Source organism: Lontra canadensis, unplaced genomic scaffold (genome assembly GCF_010015895.1).
Source record: "Lontra canadensis isolate GAN:19392208 unplaced genomic scaffold, GSC_riverotter_1.0 scaffold42, whole genome shotgun sequence".
In the NCBI taxonomy this organism is placed as follows: Eukaryota; Metazoa; Chordata; class Mammalia; order Carnivora; family Mustelidae; genus Lontra; species Lontra canadensis.
In genome coordinates, this window is record NW_022631036.1 from 484,175 (window position 1) to 508,799 (window position 24,625).

Here is a 24,625-nt window from a genome sequence, read left to right on the forward strand (position 1 = left end):
ATGAAGAACTTTTATTTATTTATTTTTATTTTTTTATTTTTTATAAACATATATTTTTATCCCCAGGGGTACAGGTCTGTGAATCGCCAGGTTTACACACTTCACAGCACTCACCATAGCACATACCCTGCCCAATGTCCATAACCCCACACCCCTTCTCCCAACCCCCCTCCCCCCAGCAACCCTCAGTTTGTTTTGTGAGATTAAGAGTCACTTATGGTTTGTCTCCCTCCCAATACCATCTTGTTTCATTTATTCTTCTCCTACCCCCTTAACCCCCCATGTTGCATCTCCACTTCTTCATATCAGGGAGATCATATGATAGTTGTCTTTTTCCAATGGACTTATTTCACTAAGCATGATACCCTCTAGTTCCATCCATGTCGTCGCAAATGGCAAGATTTCATTTCTTTTGATGGCTGCATAGTATTCCATTGTGTATATATACCACATCTTCTTTATCCATTCGTCTGTTGATGGACATCTAGGTTCTTTCCATAGTTTGGCTATTGTAGACATTGCTGCTATAAACATTCGGGTGCACGTGCCCCTTCGGATCACTACGTTTGTATCTTTAGGGTAAATACCCAGTAGTGCAATTGCTGGGTCCTAGGGTAGTTCCATTTTCAACATTTTGAGGAACCTCCATGCTGTTTTCCAGAGTGGTTGCACCAGCTTGCATTCCCACTAACAGTGTAGGAGGGTTCCCCTTTCTCCGCATCCTCGCCAGCATCTGTCATTTCCTGACTTGTTAATTTTAGCCATTCTGACTGGTGTGAGGTGATATCTCATTGTGGTTTTGATTTGTATTTCCCTGATGCCGAGTGATCTGGAGCACTTTTTCATGTGTCTGTTGGCCACCTGGATGTTTTCTTTGCAGAAATGTCTGTTCATGTCTTCTGTCCATTTCTTGATTGAATTATTTGTTCTTTGGGTGTTGAGTTTGCTAAGTTCTTTATAGATTTTGGACACTAGCCCTTTATCTGATATGTCGTTTGCAAATATCTTCTCCCATTCTGTCAGTTGTCTTTTGGTTTTGTTAACTGTTTCCTTTGCTGTGCAAAAGCTTTTGATCTTGATAAAATCCCAATAGTTCATTTTTGCCCTTGCTTCCCTTGCCTTTGGCGATGTTCCTAGGAAGATGTTGCTGTGGCTGAGGTCGAAGAGGTTGCTGCCTGTGTTCTCCTTAAGGATATTGATGGATTCCTTTCTCACATTGAGGTCCTTCATCCATTTTGAGTCTATTTTCATGTGTGGTGTAAGGAAATGATCCAATTTCATTTTTCTGCATGTGGCTGTCCAATTTTCCCAACACCATTTATTTGAAGAGGCTGTCTTTTTTCCATTTGACGTTCTTTCCTGCTTTGCCAAAGATTAGTTGACCATAGAGTTGAGGGTCTATTTCTGGGCTCTCTATTCTGTTCCATTGATCTATGTGTCTGTTTTTGTGCCAGTACCATACTGTCTTGATGATGACAACTTTGTAATAGAGCTTGAAGTCTGGAATTGTGATGCCACCAACTTTGGCTTTCTTTTTCAATATTCCTTTGGCTATTCGAGGTCTTCTCTGGTTCCATATAAATTTTAGGATTATTTGTTCCATTTCTTTGAAAAAAATGGATGGTATTTTGATAGGAATTGCATTAAATGTGTAGATTGCTTTAGGTAGCATAGACATTTTCACAATATTTATTCTTCCAATCCAGGAATATGGAACATTTTTCCATTTCTTTGTGTCTTCCTCAATTTCTTTCATGAGTACTTTATAGTTTTCTGAGTATAGATTCTTAGTCTCTTTGGTTAGGTTTATTCCTAGGTATCTTATAGTTTTGGGTGCAGTTGTAAGTGGGATTGACTCCTTAATTTCTCTTTCTTCTGTCTTGTTGTTGGTGTAGAGGAATGCAACTGATTTCTGTGCATTGATTTTATATCCTGACACTTTACTGAATTCCTGTACCAGTTCTAGCAGTTTTGGAGTGGAGTCTTTTGGGTTTTCCACATATAGTGTCATATCATCTGTGAAGAGTGATAGTTTGACTTCTTCTTGCCAATTTGGATGCCTTTAATTTCCTTTTGTTGTCTGATTGCTGAGGCTAGGACTTCTAGTACTATGTTGAATAGCAGTGGTGATAATGGATGGATATCCCTGCCGTGTTCCTGACCTTAGCAGAAAAGCTTTCAGTTTTTCTCCATTGAGAATGATATTTGCAGTGGGTTTTTCATAGATGGCTTTGATAATATTGAGGTATGTGCCCAAATGAGGAACTTTTGATTCCAACTTGTATCTCTTACTCAGAGCCAGAATTTTGAACCATAAGGAAATAGATCTTGGTCAGTTTATGATGCTGCCTTATGATATGTGATAGTCTCTACTTTTTTAAAACATATATGAATTTATATCTGTGGTATAGATGTATATGTTGATTTATGTACAATTGTGGTTAATGGGCCTGTTGCTATAATTTAAATAAGATGTAATGGACTAGATCATTAGTCTATTGAGGAAATGGTATGAAATTTGATGTAATGAAAAACCTCCTAAGGTACTACCCAAAGATTTTGTTATTGGATATCAGTTGAACTATATTATATTTTGACATTGTTCTATGATGGAGTCCTGAAATAGGGGATGTGTGTATATAAATATGTATGTATATGTATACACATACATTTCTTGTGTACAAATTCCAATTCACTGTTATATTGTTTCTCAGCCAGCTGGCACAGTGTGAATCTACCATTATGTATATTTGTGTATATTTAATCAGATACCTAATTTAAGTGTCAGTCATTGCAGCACACCTGTTCTTCCCAGGTGGTCTGCTTCATTTCTGTTACGTTAGGCAGTTTTAATTATGTTTAACTTGCCTATGGGTGATGTTTTTATAGTCAAATATAACTCACATACCATAAAGTTCATCCTTTTAAAGTGTACAACTCAGTAGTTTTAGTATATTCACAAGGTCATGCAACCATTATCACTATTGAATTCCAGAACATTTCATCACCCCAAAAAAGAAACCCCCTACCCATTAGCAGTCACTCTGTCTTCTCCTTCCCTCCACTCCCTGGCAATATTCTGTCTCTGTATTTGCCTCTTCTGGACAATTTATATAAATGGAATCATAGAATATGTGGCCTTTGGATCTGGCTTTTTCCCTTAGTATAAGTTTTCAAGGATCATTGATGTTATTAACATGGATCAATAGTTCATTCCTTTTTATGGATGAATATTTCATTGTATTGGTAAACCACATTTAGTCACCAGTTGGACATTTGGGTTTCACCACTTTTTGGCTATTATGAATAGTGCTGCTGTGAACATTCCTGTACATATTTTTGTATCTGTCCTTATGCCACTACCACACTGTCTTGCTATGGTTTTATAGTTTGTTTTAAATTGGGAAATTTGATCCTCCAACTTTGTTCTTTATTTCCAAAATGATTCTGGCTATTCTGGGTGGTCTTAGATGGCATTTTTAGGTTTTAATTTTAATATTTTCCCAGGAAATATGAAAAATTAAGTAACCATATTGTTTAAGTTATAATCTGGAAGAAGGTCTTTCTGTGTTATCACTCATCTCTGACTCAGTCATTCTGGTCACATGGTATAAGGGTCCTTTCAGTTGTAGGTTTTGAACTCTTCAAACACTCTGTGTTCACTTCTCTATCTGCATTGCTATTTTATAGACTCAAATGAGGTGTTGTCATTTTGTAGTTATGGTGTGATTATTGAAGGAGAGAGAAAGTTTTCCAGACAAACAAAAGTTAAAGGAGCTCATCATCAGTAAGCCAGCCTTGCAAGAAATGTTAAAGGAAATTATTTAAGTGGAAAAGAAAAGGCCATAACCAGAAGAAAATTATGAAAGAAAAAACTCACTGTTAAAAGCAAACAAAGATAGTGGATCAGTCACTTATAACTAGCATGAATATTAAAAGACAAATGTAGTAACATCAGTCATCTCTAAAATAATTGACACACAGAATAAAAAGATGTAAAATATGACACCAGAAACATAAAACTGGGGTGTGGGGGAAATAGTAAAAATGTAGTGCTTTTAGAATGTTTTGAAACTTAAGTGACCATAAACTTAAAATGGACTGCTATATATGTAGTGTGTTATATGTGAACCTCTGGTAACCACAAACCAAAACTCTATAATAGATACTCAAAAAATAAAGAGAAAGGAATCCAAACATAACGTTAAAGAAAGTCATCAAATCACAAGGGAAGAGGACAAGAGAAGGAACAGAGAACTACAAAAGCAGCCAGAAAACCATTAATAAAATTGCAATAAGTACACACTTGTCAATAATTACCTTTTTTTTTAACCTTATTATTTTTAAAGATTTTATTTATTTATTTGTCAGAGAGAACACAAGCAGGGAGAGTGGCAGGCAGAGGGAGAAGCTGGCTCCCCACTGAGCAAGGAGCCCAAAGCAGGACTCAATTCCAGGACCCTGGGATCATGACTTGAGTCTAAAGCAGTCACTTAACTAATGGAGCCACTCAGGTGTCCCTAAAGATTTTATTTTTAAGTGATTTCCACATCCAACATGGGGCTCAAACTCACAACCCCAAGATCAAGAGTCGCATGCTCTACTGATTGAGTCAGCTAGGCACCCCTCAATAATTACTTTAAGTGGGCTAAATGCTCCAATCAAAAGACACAGAGTGACTAAATAGATGAAAAAACAAGACCCAATTAGTGCTTCCTACAAGAAACTCACTTCAGACTTAAAGATACACATAGACTGAAAGTGAAAGGATGAGAAAAGATATTTCATGCAAATGGAAATGAAAGCTGGGTGAATATTTATGTCAGGCAATATAAATATTAAAACAGACTATAATGAGGGACAGTGACAGGCATAACAATAATAAAGGGATCAATCCAACAAGAAGATAAAACAGTTGTAAATATCTAGGCACCCAGTAGAGGAGTACCTAATTATATAAAGCAAATATTAACAGACATAAAGGGAGGGGCACCTGGGTGGCTCAGTTGGTTAAGTATCTGCCTTTGGCTCAGGTCATGATCCTGGAGTTCTGGGATTGAGCCCCGTGTCCAGCTCCCTGCTCAGTGGGAGGATCTGCTTCTCCCTCTGCCCCTCCCCCTCTCTCTCCACTTGTGTTCTGTCTCTCACTTTTTCCCTCCCTCATATAAATAAAATCTTAAAAAAAAAAGACATAAAGGGAGAAATTGACAGTAATACAATACTGATAGGGGACTTTAAGACCCCAGTTATGTCAATGGATAGAGAACACCCAAACTGAACATAGGGAAAATAGTGGCTTTGAATGACATACTGGATCAAATGGACTTAACATTATATAGAACATTTCATCCAAAAACAGCAGAGTACACATTCTTTACAAGTACACATGAAACATTCTCTGGGGTAGATCACAGGTTAGGCCACAAAACAAGTCTCAATAAATTCAAAGAGACTGAAATCATATCATGCATTTTTCCCCCACCACAATGGTATGGGACTAGAAATTAATTAGAAGAAGAAAAAGGCTGGAGAAAAAAACCCATAAACACATAGAGGTTAAACAGCATGTCATTAAACAACCAATGGGTAAACAAATCAAAGAGGAGATAAAAAAAAATACCTACAGGCAAATGAAAATGGAAGCATATAAGTTCAAAATCTTTGGGAGGCAGGCTGCAAAAACATTTCTAAGAGGGCAGCCTATAGAAATATAGGCCTCCATCAAGAAACAAGAAAAATCTCAAACAATCCAACCTTATACCTAAGAGAACTAGAAAAAGAACAAAGCCCAGAGTTGTAGAAGGAAGGACATAATAAAGATTAGAATGAAAATAAATGATTGGAAACTAAAAAAAGAGAAAAGATCAATGAAACTAAGATTTGGTTCTTTAAAAAGACAAAATTGATAGACCTTTATCCAGACTCAATCAGGAAAGAGGACTCAAATATACTCAGAAGTGAAAGGGAAGTTATAACCAACATCACAGAAATATAAAAGATTGTAAGAGACTACCATGAAAAATTATATGATAAAAAATTGTACAACCTAGAAGAAATGGATACATTCCTAGAAATTTCCAAACTTCCAAAACTATCAGGAAAAAATAGAAAATGTGAATAAACCAATTACTCCTACCAAAAGTGAATCAATAATCAAAAAACTTCCAACAAGCAAAAGTCCTAGACCAGAAGGCTTCACAGGTGAATTCTATTCTACCAAATATTTATTTATTTATTTATTTATTAAAAATTTTTTAAAAAAGATTTTATTTATTTATTTGACAGAGAGATCACAAGTAGGCAGAGAAGCAGACAGAGAGAGATGGGGAAAGAGGCTCCCCGCTGAGCAGAGAGCCTGATGCAGGGCTCGATCGCAGGACCCTGAGATCATGACCTGAGCTGAAGGCAGAGGCTTAACCTACTGAGCTACCCAAGTGCCCCTCTACCAAACATTTAAAGAAGAATTAATACGTATCCTTTTCAAACTATTCCAAAAGTACAAGAGGAAAGAATTCTTCCACATTTATTCTACAAGGCCATCATTACCCTGATACCCAAACCAGGCAAAGATACTACCAAAGAAGAAGGCGGGGGAAGGGAAGGAAGAGAGGAGGAAGAGGAGGGAGGAAGAAGAAGAAATTACAGACCACTATCCCTGATGAACATAGATGCAAAGATTTTTTTTTTCAGATTTATTTTTATATTAGAGAAAGAGCATTGGGGGAGGGGCAGAGGGAGAAGAAGAGAGAGTCTTTTTATTGTTTTTTTTAAAGATTTTATTTATTTATTTGTCAGAGAGAGAGAGAGAGAGATCACAAGTAGGCAGAGAGGCAGGCAGAGACAGAGGGAGAAGCAGGTTCCCTGCCAAGCAAGAAGCCCGATATGGGATTTGATCCCAGGACGCTGGGATCATGACCTGAGCCGAAGGCAGCCGCTTAACCAACTGAGCCACCCAGGCGTCCCAAGAAGAGAGAGTCTTAAGCAGACTCTGTGCTGAGCATGGAGCCAGGTGTGTCGCTTGATCTCAAGACCCTGAGATTATAACCTGAGCTGAAACCAAGAGTTGAATATTTAACTATGTCACCCAGGTGCCCCTAGATGCAAAAATTTATAACAAAGTATTAGTAAATTGAATTAAAAAATATGTTGAAAAGGTCATTTAGTGCGATTAAGTGGAAAATATCTCAGGGATGCAAAAATGGTTCAGTATCTGCAAATCAATCATCATGTTACACATTAACAAAATTAAAGATAAAAATTATATAATCATCTCAATGCAGAAAAAGCATTTGACAAAATTCAACATCCATTCATAATAAGAACGCTCAAGAAAATAAGTTTAGAGGGGTATACCTCAATATAATAAAGGCCATAAACGACAAACCCACAGCTAACATCATGCTCAATGAAGAAAAATTGAAAGCTTTTCCTTTAAGATGAGGAAAAAGACAAAGACGTCTACTCTCACCACTTCTATTCAGCATAGTAGTGGAAATCCTAGACATAGCAATCAGAGAAGAAGAATAAATAAAAGGTATCTAAATTAATAAGAAGTAAAACTGTCACAATTTGCAGATGACCTGATACTATATATACAAAATTCTGAAAACTCCCCTAAAAAACTATTAGAACCAAAAAACTATTAGAACTGATAAATGAATTCAGTAAAGTTGCATGATGCAAAGTTAATATTCAGAAATCTGTTGTGTGTCTATACACTAATTATGAACTAGTGGAAAGAGGAATTAAGCAAACAATTCAGTTACATCTATATCAAAAAGAATAAAATACCTAGGAAAATATTTAACCAAGGAGGTAAAAGACCTGTACTCTGAAGACAACAAATGAAAAGACATTCCATGCTCATGAATTAGAAGAATTAATATTATTAATATGTCCATGCTACTGAAAGAAATCTACAGATTCAATGCAGTCCTTATTAGAATACCAAGGATATCTTCACAGAACTAGAACAAATAATCCTAAAATTTGTATGAAATAACAAAAGACTGCCAAAGCAATCTTGAGAAAGAACAACAAAGCTGGAGGTATCACAATCCTAGTTTTTCAACAGTATTACAAAGCTATATTAATCAAAACGGAATGGTACTGGTACAAAAATAGACACATGGATCAATGGAACTAAAGAGAGGGCCTACAAATAAACCCACACTTATAAGGTTAATTAATCTATAGCAAATGAGGCCAGAATATACAGTGGGAAAAGACAGTTTCTTTAATAAATGGTGTTGGGAAAACTGGACTGCTACATGGAAAAGAGTGAAACTGCATCACTTTCTTATACCATACACAAAAACAAATTCAAAATGGATTAGAGTCCTAAAGGTAAGAACCAAAATTATAAAACTCTTAGAACATGGGCAATAAACTCTTGGAGATCAGCCTTAGCAATATTTTTCTGAATGGTCCCGAGTTAAGGGAAACGAAAGTAAAAACACAGTTGGGACTGTATCAACCTAAAAAGCTTTTGCACAGCAAAGGAAACCATCAACAAAATGAAAAGACAACCTACTTAATGGGGAAGATATATGCAAATGATATATCCAGTAAGGGGCTAATATCTAAAATGTATAAAGAACGTATATACCTCAACATCAAGAAAACAAATAGTCCCGTTTAAAACTGGGCAAAGGACCTAAGTAGACATTTTTCCAAAGAAGACATACAGATGGCCAAGAGACACATTGCATGGATCACTGGGTGTGGTGCATAAACAATTAATTTTGGAACAATGAAAAAAATTAAAAAATAAATTTAAAAAAAGATGTTCAACATCCCTCATCATCAGGGAAATGCAAATCAAAACACCATGAAGTATCACCTCATACTAGTCAGAATGGCTAATATCAAAAACACAAGAAATAGTAAGTGTTGGCAAGAATGTGGAGAAAAGAGAACCCTTGTGGACTGTTGGTGGGAATGTAAATTGGTATAGCTACTGTGAAAAACAGTATGGCAGTTCCTCAAGAGATTAAAAATAGAAATACCATGTGACTTAGTAATCCCACTTCTGAGTATTTACACAAAGAAACTGAAAACACTAATTTGAAAAGATACATGCACCCCTATGTTTACTGTAGCATTATTTACAAGAACAAAGATATGGACGCAACACAAGTGCCCTTTGATAGATGAATGGAAAAAGAAAGTGTGATATTTATACTAAACAATGGGGTATTGCTCGGCCATAAAAAAGAATGAAATCTAGCCATTCGTGACAGCATAGATGGATGTAGAGAGTATCATGCCAAGTGAAATAAGACAGAACAGAAATACTATGTGATATTACTTATACATGGAATCTAAAAAACAAAACAAATGAACAAAACAGAAACAGACACAGGTTTTCAGAGGGGTGGGGAGTGTGGGAGGGATGGACAAAATAGGTAAAGGGAAGTAAGAGGTACAAATTTCAATTATAAGTCATGGGGATGAAAAGTACATCCTAGGGAATACAGTTAATATTCTGTTTTTGTATGGTGACAGCAACTAGATAATGGTGATAATTTCATAATGTATATGAAAGTCAAATCATTCTATTGTATACTTGAAGCTAATATTGTGTGTCAACAGTGCTTCAGTTAAAAAAATAAAAATAATAAAAAAGGTGGTGATGTTCAAAGGTACAAAAACCTGACCTTATAATCCAACCCCCTTGATTATTAATGGTGTGGCTCTAGGCAAGTCTTTGTTTCCTCCTCTGCAACTACGAAGTGTGATTAATAGTTCCTACTTTATGTCACATACATAAATTTTTTAGAAGATTTTTAAAGTTTATTTATCTGAAAGAGAGAATGAGCACAAGTAAGGGGAAGGGGGAAGGGATAGGGAAGGGAGGAGGAGAAGGAGACTCCCCGCTGAGTAGGGAGCCCACATGGGGATTGATCCCAGGACCCTGAGATCATGACCTGAGCCAAAGGCAGATGCTTAGCCGACTGAGCCACCCAGGTGCCTCTCACATACTTATTTTAAAAATCAAGTAAAATTATGTATGTAAAGGTACTTTGTAATGTGTGAAATCTAAAGTATTATCGTTAGTTTTATAGAGATCTACAGGGAGCATCTATAGGGCCTTGGTTCTTCAACTCAAATCATTACCAAGAGGAAAGAACCAGAATTATTATTATTATTTTTAGTTTCCTGGGAGACTAGCATGTGTAATTTTGTTAATGCCTTTGCTAACTCATCTTTTGAGGGGTTTCCATCATTTCTTTGTATCAGTGTTCTATTCTTTTTTTTTTAAGATTTTTTATTTATTTATTTGACAGACAGAGATCACAAGTAGGCACTGAGGCAAGCAGAGAGAGAGAGAGAGAGAGGAGGAAGCAGACTCCCCGCTGAGCAGAGAGCCCGATACGGGGCTCGATCCCAGGACCCTGGGATCATGACCTGAGCTAAAGGCAGAGGCTTTAACGCATTGAGCCACCCAGGCGCCCCAGTGTTCTATTCTTAAATTATTCTGTAGCCTCTGCAGCAGGAAAGAAGCAAACTGAGCAGTACTTCTGTGTATCTGGTCCTGTGTTCGTGCCAACAGGACCCAGTCTTACCACACTTTGAGAGACAGATCAGAGACTGGGGTGTTGTAGCTACTCCCAGAAAAGCCTGAATCTGGCTTGTGGTGCCAGATACTGTGGTGCCATGTGTGTCTTGCTGCACATCTTAATTTATATGAAATTGTGACCACTGGCTATTTTTATTCAAGATTTCCATTTAACCTTCAAGTTCTCTGTTCTAGGTCTTGATTTTCTCATTTATAAAATTGGGATAAAAATTATACTTACTGCATGGGGTTGTAAAGATTAAAACAATAACGCCTGGTACAAAGTGAGGGATCAATAAATGTTACTATTGTTATTATCATTACAAAGCATTTATTATTCATACATGATGAGAGTACATTTTTATTTGCCATAGAAAACATCCAGGACCTTTACATAGTTTTCTTAGCAAATAATTAGCAGAATTGAGATGCCTACTTTCAGGCATTTTGCCATCATGCCAGACTACTAGGCTGCAGTGTTTACCTTAAAAAATAAATAACCTAAATATTTATTATGTTTTAAGTTGGACTTTCCTTAAAGATACTTTAATGTCCTTGTGCCTGGGTGGCTTAGTTGGTTAAGCATTTGCCTTCAGCTCAGGTCATGATCTCAGGTCATGATCTCAGGATCACGGCTCAGGGTGGAGTCTGCTGCTTCCTCTCCTTCTGCCCCTCCCTCAGTTCATACACACTCTCTCTCGCTGTCTCTGTCTCTCAAATAAATAAAAATCTTTTTTTAAAAAAGATACTTTATCTGCATCATGCAAACTACAGTTATTTATACTCTTACCTATTCCTTATATTCAAGAAAATATTTTATCTATTGGTCACTTTTGAATCTGCTAACCTGGCAATGGTCATTTTAAACATCAACTACAGGTGTAACTTAAATTTAATACCCTCCTGATGTACCGTGTTCTAGAATTTCATATAATTGAGTCTACATGAGGAAATTATATAGAGTATAGATAAACTGCATATGTTATTTATGCAGATTTTTGTTGGAGCTTTTAATTTGCCTCTGGAAATCAGAATCTATGTGAATTTTCTAAGCCTTTAAAGGTATTTATTTGATTTATGAGAGATGCTCAAGTTTGTGTTTTATCAACATTTATTATTATTTTTTTCATGTAATTGTGCAGAGGTTCTTTCACTGGAATTTATCTTTTAAAGGTTTACTTTGCACATTTTCTTCTCAAAATAGCATTTTAAATGGGTACCTAAATTCTAGAATGTTTTTGTAAATAGAGAAGAGTTGGCTAATTTACTCATATATATTATCAGATTAAATCAGTTTTCCTCTTCCAATGACTAGTTTTAAAATAATGTTCAGATTCACTACTGTGAAGCCCATCTAAGACACTAATTGCTGTCTATCATACAGTTGATTCTGTAGCAATTTTTAATTATTCCTTATCTATAGTTACTTTTACAAAATGAGCTTGTTTTCATAAAGTGTATGTAAAGTGTAATCAAAAGGTTCAAAAACATCTATCAGTGGATACTTGGGTTGCACCCATATCTACACTGTTGTAAATAATGCAATAAATAGGGTGACATATATCTTTTCAAGTTAGTCTTTTTGTTTTCTTTTGGTACATACTAGTAGCAGAATTATTGGATCATATGGTATTTCTATTTTTAATTTTTTGAGGAACTTCCATACTGTTTTCCACATTGGCTATACCAGTTTACATTCCCACCTACAGTACACAAGGGTTCCTTTTTCTGTACATCTTTACCAACGTGGATGGACCTAAGGGCATTATGCTAAGTGAAATAAGTCAGACTGAGAAAGAAAAATACCATGTGATTCCACTTATATGTGGAATCAAAAAGCAAGCAAACAAAAATAAAAAGAATCAGACCTGTAACTATAGACAACAAACTGAAGATTGCTGGAAGGAAGGGGTGGGAGATGGGCAAAACAGGTGAAGGGGAGTGGGAGATACAGGCTTCCAGTTATGGAATGAATAAGTCATTGGGATGAAAGGTGTAGCATAGGGAATATAGTTGATAGAATATAAAATATAAACTAATGGAGTTGTGTGGTGACAGATGGTAACTACACTTGTGGTGAGCATAGCACAACATATAAACTTTTTGAAGCACTATGTTACACACCTGGAAGTAGTAGAACACTATGTGTCAACTATACTCAATTTTAAGAAAAAAGTTTCAAAAACAAAGTGCTTTAAAAAAATGTAAAGAAGGGGTGCCTGGGTGGCTCAGAGACTGAGCCTCTGCCTCTGACTCAGGTCATGAACTTGGGGCCCTGGGATCGAGTCCCACATCGGGCTCTCTGCTTGGCGGGGAGCCTGCTTCTGCCCCTCTCTGCCTGCCTCTCTGCCTACTGGTGATCTCTCTGTCAAATAAATAAATCTTAAAAAAAAAAAAGAAATAGACATTTTTTAAAAATGTAAAGAAATACTTGTCTAAATAAATGTGTATATTCCAAAACTTTTTTTCTGGAATGATTCATAAGAAATAGTTCCAGGTGAGTTTCTGGGGAAGACAACAGAGTAAGAAAAAGCTTACCCCATCCCATGGATACAACTAGATAACACACACCTACGTCAGTGTAAAAACCCGAAAACAACCTGAAGACTGGTGGAACAGACTCTCCAAAGCTGAATGTTAGAGAAGGGGCTACACTGAAGAAGGTATGAAGGGCAGACACATGGTTGGGAGCTCAGCAACTTTCAGGACTGTCTCAGAAAGGAGGGACACTATGGGCACACAGGAGAGAGAAACGGACCCTCACACCAAGCACGAAAGGCATGGGGAACCTGCATGAGGAAGATGAATCCACACAGCATTTGACTTTGAAAACCAGAGGGGCCTAATTTCATGAGTTCTTAAAATCCATGGTGCTTAATGCCTAGAACTTAAAAAGTCAACATTCTGGGCCCTTGGAGAACCTGGAGGGCAGATTCCCCCACCCTTAAAGAGACAGCACAACAAAGAGCCCAACAGAGAGATACAGCATAGAAGCAAAGTAAAAACGCTTGGGGTAAATCAGATTTATTTACTAACCTCAAAGTGTGTGCCAGAGTGGCAGGAATCTATAGGAGATTTCTCTGGGAAGAGAGGAGCTGGCAGGCACCATTTCTTTCTCCTTCCCCCCAGCATAGATACATGGATACCTGGGGGACCCAACTCAGTGACAACACTCTCCACCTAACTTACCTACCTCCCTGTGTTCTCCTATGGACATAACCTTCCAATCCACCCTTGGCTGGAGCCTATCCAAAGTGGTGCCACAAGCATGGCAGTGTACAAGTAGCCACAATGGGGCCAGTACCGCTCCAAGGTAACTCCTGCTCTGGGGAGAGGGGTAGACAGCTACACACTAGTCCAACTTCAGCCCCAGCAGTAGGATAGGGGCAGATATCCAATCTGGCTGCAGACCCTGCCCAGAACAGAAGCTTCTCGGGACAACACAGGGAAAGTGCCCCATGCTATTGTATCTCTGGCAAACACCTGGTCCTACTCAAGCCCACTGTGGCCCCAGACTGTTTCACTAACAACACTAACAACACAGGATAATCCCTGTCCACCACAGGCAAAGAGCCATCGCAGATGCTGCCCTGAGGCAAAAGCAGCTCAACCACAGTAGTAGGGCACTCACAACACAATAGGAGACATCCATGAAGTGTCAATGAGCCAACCAAGAAATCAAAGAGAAAATAAAAAAATAGAGATGAGGAAAATGAAAACTAAGGGTGCAAGATCTTTGGGGTACAGCAAAAGTTGTTCTGAAAGGGAAGCTTATAGCAATACAGGCCTACCTCAAAAAGCAAGAAAAATTTCAAATAACCTGGCCTTACACCTAAAAGAGGCAGAAAAGAACTAACAAAATCTGAAACCAGTAGAAGGAAGGAAATAATAAAGATCAGAGCAGATATAAAGCAAATAGAAACTAAAAAAAAAAAAAAAAAAAAATCAGTGAAATTAGGAGCTGGTTCTTGGAAAAGATAACAGAATTGATAGACCTTTTAGCCAAATCATAAAAAAGAGAGGACTCAAAATTAGAAGTTGTAGAGGAGAAATGACAACTGACAGCACAGAAATATAAAGGATTATAAGAGAATCTTATGGTAAATTCTATGTCAACAAATTGGACAACCTAAAAGAAGTAGTTAAATTCCTAGAAACATGTAACCTCCCAAAACTGAATCAGAAAGAAATAGAAAATTTGAGTCAAAAGACTCCCAACAAACAAAAGTCTAAATGGTTACACAAGTGAATTCTACCAAACATTTAAGGAAGAGGTAATACATTGTTCTCAAACTATTTAAAAAAAAAAAAGGCAGAAGAAAAGCTTTCAATTTATTCTATGAGGCCAGATAAAGACCCTATAAAAAAAGAATCACAGGCCAATATCTCTGATGAACATAGATGCAAAAATCCTCAACAAAATATTAGCAAACTGAATCTAACAGTACACTAAAAAATCATTCACCATTATGAAGTGGGGTTTATTCCTGGGATGTAAGGGTGATTCAGTATTCATAAATCATCATTGTGATACATCAACAAGAGCAAGGATAGCCATATGATCATTTAAATAGTTGCAGAAAAAGCATTTGACAAAGTACAACATTCGTTGATGATAAAAGCAACAAAGTAAGCTTAGAGGGAACATACTTCAACATAATAAAGGCTATATATGAAAACCCATAGCTAACATCATGGTGGTGAAAAGCAGAGCTTTCCCTCTAAGGTCAGGAATAGGATAAGAATGTTTACCCTTAAACCCCTTCTGTTCAACATAGTACTGGAAGTCCTAGCCACAGCACTCAGACAACAAAAAGAAATAAAAGGCATCCAAATTGGTAAGGAAGAAGTAAGACTCTTACTATTTGCAGATGACCTAATACTATATACAGAAAACCCTTGAAGACTCCACCAAAAAATGACTAGAACTGATAATGAATGCCATAAGGTTGCAGGATACAGTCAATAAACATATCTGTTGCATTTCTATACACTAACAATGAAGTAGCAGAAAGAGAAGAAAACAGTCCCATCTAAAATTGCACCCAAAATAAGAAGATATCTAGGAGTAAACTTAACCAAGGAGGCAAAAGACCTGTGCTGTGAAAACTATAAAACGATGAAACAAAGACAACATAAATGTTAAGTTATGCCATGCTCATGGGTTGGAAGAATCAATATTGTTAAAACGTCCATACTACTCAAAGCAATCAACAGATTTTAACGCAATCCCTATCACAGTACCAACAGAATTTTTCACAGAAGTAGAACAAGCAATTGTGTACTTTGGAACCAGAAAAGACTCTGAATAGTGAAAGCAATCTGTGCAAGAAGAACAAGAACAATCCCAGATTTCAAGATATACTACAAAGCTGTGGTAATCACAACAGTATGGTACTGGCACAAAAATAGGCACATAGATCAATGGAGAATAGAGAGCTCAGAAATAAACCCATGATTATATGGTCAATTAATCTTTGACAAAGGAGGTGAGAATATGAAGTGGGAAAAAGACAGCCTATTTAGCAAATGGTATAGGACAGCTACATACAAACAAATGAAACGGAACCACTTTCTCACACCTTAAAATGGATTAAGGACATAAATGTGAGACCTGAACCATAAAATCCTAGAAGTACAGGCAGTAATTTCTTTGGCATTGGCCATAGCAACATTTTTCTAATACGTCTCCTGAGGCAAGAGAAATAAAAGCAAAATTAAACTATTGGAGATCAGCAAAATAAAGGACTTCTGCTCAGCAAAGGAAACAATCAACAAAACGAGAAGAAAACCTACTGAATGAGAAAAAGATATTTGCAAATGACATATTTGATAAAGGGTTAGTATCCAAAATATATAAAGAACTTAACACTCCCAAAATAAGTAATCCAGTTAAAAAGGGGCAGAAGATATGAATAGACATTTCTCCAAAGAAGACATCCATATGGTCAATAAGACACGTGAAAAGACGCTCAGTATCACTCATCCTCAGGGAAATGCAAATCAAAACCACAATGAGATATCACCTTACACCTATCAGATTGGCTAAAATAAAAAATACAAGAGATAGCAAGTATTGACAAGGATGTGGAGAATAAGGAGTCCTTGTCCACTGTTGGTAGTACTGCAAGCTGGTGCAGCCCCTGTGGAAAACAGCATGGAGGTTCCTCAAAAAATTAAAAGAATTACCATATGGTCCAGTCAGTAATACCACTACTGAGTATTTACCCAAGGAATATAGAAACAGTATCTAATTAAAAAAGATATATGCATTCCTATCTTTATTGCAGCATTAGTAACAATTGCCGTATTATGGAAGCAGACTGTCCATTGATAGCTAAGTGAATAAGGAAGATCTGTGTGTACACACAAACACACACGAATATTACTCAGCCATAAAAAAGAATGAAATCTTGTCATTTGCAACAACATGGATGGGTCTAGAGGGTATAATGCTAAGTGAAATAAGTCAGTCAGAGAAGGACAAATACCCATATGATTTCACTTATATGTGGAATTTAAGAAACAAAATGAACAAAATAAAAAAGACAAACCAAAAAACAGACTCTCAACTCTGGAGAACGAACTGATGTTTATCAGAGACGAGGTGGGTGGTGGATGGGTGAAATAAGTGAAGGGGATTAAAAGTACACTTATTCTGATGAGTACTGAGTAATGTATTGTACTAATGAATCACTATGTTACACACTGGCAGCTAATATAACACTATGTTAACTATGTTAGAGTTTAAAAAAAAAAACCAAACCCAATTCTTTGGGATAAATTTGGGTAGGGTGAAAAGCAGGAGGCCTTTTCATTTTAATTTGTATCTGTATGTAATCTCATTACCATATTGCTATTTTTTTAAAAACCTCAACAAGGGTTAACTAGTTGGGAGATTTTGGATTTTGGACCTTTTTTTTCTCTATTAATACTAATGTTTAGGGACACCTGGGTGACTCAGTTGGTTAGGTGTCTGCCTTCGGCTTAGGTCATGATCCTGGAGTCCCAGGATTGAGCCCCACGTCTGGTTCCCTGCCCAGCAGGGAGTCTACTTCTCCCTCTGCAGCTCAACCTGCTTGTGCATGCTCTGTTTCTCAAATAAAATCTTTTTAAAAAAACAAATGTTTTTTTTTTAAACCTTTATTTAGAATAGCTTGCAAATATATAAAAAAGTGAAAATGGCTAGTAATGATAAATGTATCAAGTTTCTTAGACAATGACCATAAAAAAATCTAGTTTCATTTAGATAAGACTGATAAAGCCTTTACTCCTACAAATATATTTTTCAAAATAAAATATTTTTCTAGTGTATTTATATGATGATTTTATAGCTGTTCATTATTAACCTTTTGCTCTATCTTCCTTGCAGCAGTTTTACCTGCTCAGGAATGGAAACCTCCTCTTCCTGCTTATGATTTTCTAAGTATGATGGATGCTGCAGCATCTCACCATCCCACAAGGAAAGATCCCGAGTGTACAAAAGAAACAGATGCATCAGAGAATGATAAAAAACAGGAAGACAAATCAGCAATCAGAAAAGAACCAATTGAAACACTGAGAATAAAGCATTGGAATAGAAGTAATTGGTTTAAAGAAGGAGGAAAATCATTTAGGCATGATAATAAAGAGTTATGAGCTGGTTTCCTAGGGCTGTGGAGAGCTTTACAAAGTCTTTTTAGTTTATTTGATAGACTGAAGAATTTATTAAAAAATAATACTAAATCATTTCAAGTTTCTAGACCAGTTTTGGCCAATGAAATTATGTGAGCCATAGATGTTACTTAGAATTTTCTAGTAGCACATTTTAGAAAAAAGTAAAAATGCACAGGTGAAATTAATCTTAATATTTCACCCAGTAAGTATGCTAAAATAGCTCAGTTAACATCAAAATGATAATATTTTACATTCTTTTTTTTCTGGCAAGTCTTCAAAATGCAGTGGATGTTTTACCCTTCCTGTACATTTCACTTCAGAGCAGCCACATGTGGCTAGTGACTGCTGTGACTAGTGACTGGTATACTTAATTTAACTTAGTTCTAGCCATGAATTAGAATAAAAATGCAACTCTGTTTTAATCACGGTTGGCTCCACAATGGTATCACACATCTGGAAATTGTATTTGTTCTGTTGTAGATAAGATGTTAAATCAGTGTTTTTAAACCAGGGAGCAGTTTTGCCCCCCAGGGGACATTTGGCAATGTCAAGAGACATTTTTGCTTGTCATGACTAGGGGTGTTACTGGCATCTAGTGGGTAGAGGCCAGGAATGCTGCTAAATACCCTGTCATGCTTTGGACAGCCCCTCACGACAAAGAACTGTACTGCCCAAATGTCAGTAGTGCCATGGTTGGGTAACCCTGTGTAAAACTAGCCTGTGGTAGAATGTTCTTGTTCTGCTCGGTTATGTCTGAAAAAATCTTGAATGTTAGAGAGAAATATTATCTGGACACAACCATATCTTTTTTTTTTTTTTTTAAAAAAGATCTTATTTATTTATTTGACACAGAGAGATCACAAGTAGGCAGAGCAGCAGGCAGAGAGAGAGAGAGGGTAAAGCAGGCTCCCCACTGAGCAGAGAGCCCGATGTGGGACTCGATCCCAGGACCCTGAGATCATTACCTGAGCCGAAGGCAGACACTTAACCCACTGAGCCACCCAGGCACCCCTGGACACAACCATATCTTATAAATTCATTTTTATAGTGTTTTTGAAAGGTGATGAGATAACGCTAAAAAGTACTGAATTATATTGTGCATATAAGCACACAGAAACATGAAATTGATTAGTTATTATACCATAGTCAGAAATTTTGACAGTTGTTAATAACATGTTCTTTTAATAACTTTAATTAAAGTGTCTAGATTTCAGACTACCTTCAAAAACTTCCTTTAACCTATGTCATGCCTTCTATTGGACCATGTACCCTATATCATTTGGGTTTCTTTGGTTGCAAGCAACAGAAACTTAAGCAAAATGGAAATAGTGGATAATCACGGAGTTAGAAGAAAGAATAAGCCACATTTTTAAAAAGATAGGAACCAAGGCTGTTCTGGGATCTATGTGTGAGGAACTAACAGCTTGGTGATGAATCAGTTCCAATTGTTTTTCTATCTTTTGTGACTCAGGGAATCCTGGGAAACTTGCTTAGGGGAAGAGTGGGCACTTTATTTGGGAGCCCTTACCAGACTTCCACAATGCAGAAGAGGTAAATCTCACAAAAGAAATCTGGATTCTGTCTACCAGAAAAAGAGAGTGAATGTAGAGAGGATTTTCCCATGATACCACTTGCTGTTCTTTTATCTGTTCTTTGTATCCTTCTCAGGTCTTTCTGCCATATTCTGTTCATTTTTGAGAGCTTCAACCCCAGGTGGTTTTAGTTTTCCTACATATCCCCCTGATCTTCTGTTAGACTTGGCCACTTGATATGTACATTCTGCAGAATATCTCTCATGAGTTGGATTCTTTCACTTCTCCTGCTTCACCTGTGCTAGAAGGTAAACATCCTTGGTCTACTGCTTCTGGCTCTGGGATGAAACATTCCATGGACAGCTTTTAAAAATTCTTAAGAGTTTTTCATCCAAGCTTACACGGCTTTAAAAAAAACTAATTAAACATATGCATAAGCAGGACCATGGAGTTTACAAATCAGTAAGGGTCTATCTTTGGTAATAGAGAATAATCACGTAGATACACCTTGGGAGTTGTGCTCCCCTTAAGATGTAGAAAGCTGCAGGAGAATGTTACCCCTATCCTAACATCAAGAAAAAAATCATAATTTTTCTTCATATGTATCAGAGAAAGCAACCAAAGGAACTGAACAAGACCTTTCAAAGGGAGACAGGATATATGAATGGTTTCCCCTTTGGCAGAGAGTAGAACACTAAAGCAAGTAAGAAGAAATTATCAAGAAATTGGAAGAGTCTAAGATTTTAGCCTATCTTCAAGTTATGTTAGTGTGCCATAGTTTAATCAGAGGAAAAGGACTTTATTACTCACTGTAATCGTATTTATCAGAGTGCTAGTTCCCTGATCCCCAGTCCTACAGTGCCATCAGAAGAGGCACTGACACCTATACAGGCAGTGGGTCACATTGCAAGGGAGGAACCCTGAGCTTAGGGAGCCTAAATATTTTGTAATAGGTATTAAGTGTGCCTGCCCTTTCCTCCGGAGGGAGACATCTTTATGATAGTGGACCATAATCAAACCTAGTTCTTATTTTCCCAGGCTGAAAAGGTAGTCCAAGACAAAGGCAGTCAGTGCTTTTATTCAGAAATGACTCAGAAATGGGAGACCTTGGAGGAATTGTCTCCCAACAGGAATCAGCTAAAATTTTAAAGTATTCCTTAAAGGCTAAGTGTGGATAAAAATATAAGCTTGGAATAAGTGGAAACCCTGACAGGACAACAGTTAACATTCATTCATTCTGGAGCTCCTTTTCATAAGCTCCCACTGGGAACTAATGAAGACCCCTAGGGCAGGAACCTGGGAAGAAGAGATCCCTCAGTGACACAGGCATGTGTTGTGATGGATGTGAAACATTACCCACTTCCTCAGATCTTTCTCTTGTATAAGTAAAAGCCATTTAAGAAAAAAAAGCCATTAGGCACTGGTGGAGGGACAGCAAACCTTCCCCCCTCCAGGACCCAGGCAAACATCCACTGCCTCTGGGGAAAGGGCAAATACAGAAACTTTTGGCCCTGGGGAGAGACAGAATAACTCTTAAGCCCAGGATCCTCCCCCAATACGAAGCAGAAATCTATCACTGGGGGAATATAAGAACACTTCTGTTTATGAACTGTGAGAAGTGTCTCTGCCATGTTTAATTGCCATGGGGAAGAAGTTAGAAATTTTCAGAAGGTGTTATCACAGGAACCAGGTACACAGACCCTACTTAAGTCTGAAGATGGGCCAAGAGACCCAAAAACTTATACTCCCACTCATTATCGTCTCCATATCAAATAACAGGTAGTAACAGTTTACAAGTTTGGGAAGCACAAGATTGTGGGATGACATGAACAACCAGGAATTGCTGAAAGCTGAGGATAGAGTTGGAAAATGAGTCCTTGGACACCTGGGTCTGAGTCTAAGTACAAGATGATAGGAGCACATTCCTGAAGGAACATGCAGACCATAGTACAGTAAAAGTAAAAATAAAATCAAAACCAGTTTCAACTGACTAAATTTACACAGGCCTTCATGCTAATGGCCAGATATAGATGTTATTAATCTATCTCTACTATTTTCCACAGGATGTGTGGCATTCAGTTGAAAATTCTAAGACTGGGACATCCGGTTGGCTCAGTTAAGCATCCAACTCTTGATTTCAGCTCAGGTCATGATCTCAGAATCATGAGAGAAGAGCCCCACTGTGCTAAGTGAGGAGTCTGCTTCTCTCTCTCTCCCATTCTCCCTTCCCCTGCTAACTCTCTCTCTCTCTAAATAAGTCTTTAAAAAAAAAAATTCTAAGACTAAAAAAATTCATTGTGAAGAGATGAAACATGACAGAACTAAATTCAGAGACATCCCAGACACTGAAACTGTGAGGCCAAGTCAATACAGTAACTAAGACTAAAGTTGTTAAAAGATTTGATGGAAAAGCCAGGCAACCTACCTGAACAATGGGAAACTTTAACTGGGCTAGAAATGAAAAAACATGCTAATAACATGTTTTGGTTGGTGGCTTATCAGTAGACTTGGCACAGCTGAGGAAAGAATCTGAACTTGAAGATAGGTCAGTGGTGATAATCCAGAGTGAAACACGGAGAGAAAAACAATAAATGAATAAAACAGGATAGATGACTCAAAAGCTGTGGGATAATATCAGTCTAACAGACATGTAATTGGAATTCCAGGAGATGGGAAAGAAAGCAGAAGTATTCGAAGAGACAATAGTTGAAAAATTTCAAAAATTAATGAAAAACAATAAATCACAGATCTAAGGTGCTCAGAGAACTCCAAGTAGGATAATTTAAAAAATAAAACACCTAGATGTATAGTAGTCAAATTACCTAAAAACAAAGATAAAATCTTGAAGTTATCCAGAACAAGAGACAGATTCCCATCCTCCTCTTTGCTCTTATTCTTTTCTTTTTACAACCTTTTAAAAAATTAAAGCTGTTCTTAGTTCAGGAGTCATACAAAAACAGGCCCAGGCCCAGGGTTAAATTTGGCCTGCTGGCCATAATTTGCCAACCTCTAGTCTAAAGGAAAAACTGGAACAACAATATACTGTGAGACTCATACCTATATAAAAGTAAAATCTATGCCAAAAAACATCTGTTACAATAATAGCACAAAGACTGAGGGAAGAAATTGAAATATAACTGTTGTAAGGATCTCACTTTATATGAAGTGGTATAATACTATTTAGAGCCAAATTGTGATAAGCCACTAGTAATTATTAAAAATGAAAGAGATAAAAGTAAATAAAAGATATAACTATGTATATATGTGTGTGAGTGTGTGTGTGTGTGTGTGTGTGTATTCCAAAAAAAGGCAAGACAACAAAAACAATAAGAAACATAATTACACATAATAGTGATACATATATTAAAATAAATGCCCTATACATCCAAATTAAAAGGCAGAAATTGTCAGAGTAGACTTTAAAAGAATTATATATGCTATGAAAAACCCACAACTTTAAACATGGAGATGTAGATAGGTTAAAATTAAAGAGATGAGATAAAATTTGCAAGCACTAATCAAAATAACTGGTGTTATCTTAGTATTACTATTAATATCTGGAGTTATATTACTATCAGACAGAAGATCCAGAACAAGGACTATTAGCAGAGATAAAGAGGCATATTACATAATGACAAAAGAGAGAATTCATCAAGAGGAAGTAACAAGTCTAAATGCACATGTATCCAAAAAGAGGTCTTTAAAAGTTGATAGAACTGCAATAGACAAATCCATTAAATAGTTGGAGACATCAACACTCTCAGTAATTGATATGATAATGAACAAAATCTGTAAGGGTACAAAAGATCCAAACGACAATGTACTTAATTGACATTTATAGGACATTCCACCTAATAAGAGAATACACATTCTTTTTTAAGTGCACATGAGCTATTCACCAAGGTAGATTATCTTTTGGTATACCATAAACCTAAACTAATTAAAGAGATTAAGCCATACAAAGTTTGTTCTCTGACCACAACAGAATTAGACTAGATAATAATAATAGAAAGATACCTTGGAATTTTCCATATTTCTGTAAATTAATCAATGTTCTTCTAAATAACAATGGGTCAGAGAAAAAGTCACAAGGGAGTCAGACAAATTTTGAATTAAAGAAAATAAAAACCAAATATATTGAGATGTAGGACACAGCTAAAACAGGGCTTAGGGGGAAACAGCACTAAACTGCTAGATTTGAAAACAAAGATCTGAATAATCGAAACACCTACCTTAAGAAACTAGAAGAAGAGGAGCAATTTAGGCCCAAATTAAGAAAAAAAATGATAAAAGCAGAGAGAGTCAATTATCATATGGTTTCACTTATTTAAAATCTTTTTTTTTAAGTGTTTATTTATTTATTTGGCAGACAGAGATCACAAGTAGGCAGAGCGGCAGGCAGAGAGAGAGGAGGAAGTAGGCTTCCTGCTGAGCAGAAAGCCCAATGTGGAGCTCAATCCCAGGACCCTGGGATCACAACCCAAGCCGAAGGCAGAGGCCTTAACCCACTGAACCACCCAGGTGCCCTCATATGGTTTCACTTATTTGTGGAGCATGAGAAATAACACGAAGGATATGAGGAGATGGAGAGGAGAAGGGAGTTGAGGGAAATTGGAGGGGGAGATCAACCATGAGAGACTATGGACTCTGAAAAACAATCTGAGCATTTTGAAGGGGGGTGGGAAGTTGGGTCAGCCTGGTGGTGGGTATTATGGAGGGCATGTATTGCATGGAGCACTGGGTATGGTACATAAACAATTCTGGTACACTGAAAAGAAATTTAAAAAATAAAAAAAAAATTTAAAAAAGAAAACAGGAAAACAATAGACAAAAATCAGTGAAACTGAAAGCTGATTTTGTTTATTTTAGAGACAAG

At 36.9% G+C, this 24,625-nt stretch overlaps 1 protein-coding gene across 5 annotated transcripts in view; it reads left to right on the forward strand.

The window, feature by feature from the left end:
* The window catches only part of TXNDC16 (thioredoxin domain containing 16), a 126,112-nt gene extending 107,469 nt beyond the window's left edge, over window positions 1-18,643 (forward strand). For 4 of the 5 annotated variants that reach the window (XM_032871094.1, XM_032871095.1, XM_032871098.1 and 1 more), the window contains one exon: window positions 17,934-18,643. In XM_032871094.1, coding sequence (XP_032726985.1) covers window positions 17,934-18,199 — 266 coding nt within the window. In that variant the 3' untranslated portion in view covers window positions 18,200-18,643. The remainder of the gene's footprint in view (window positions 1-17,933) is intronic. The other variant, XM_032871097.1, reaches the window with a different exon arrangement.
* Window positions 18,644-24,625: the final 5,982 nt, after the last annotated feature.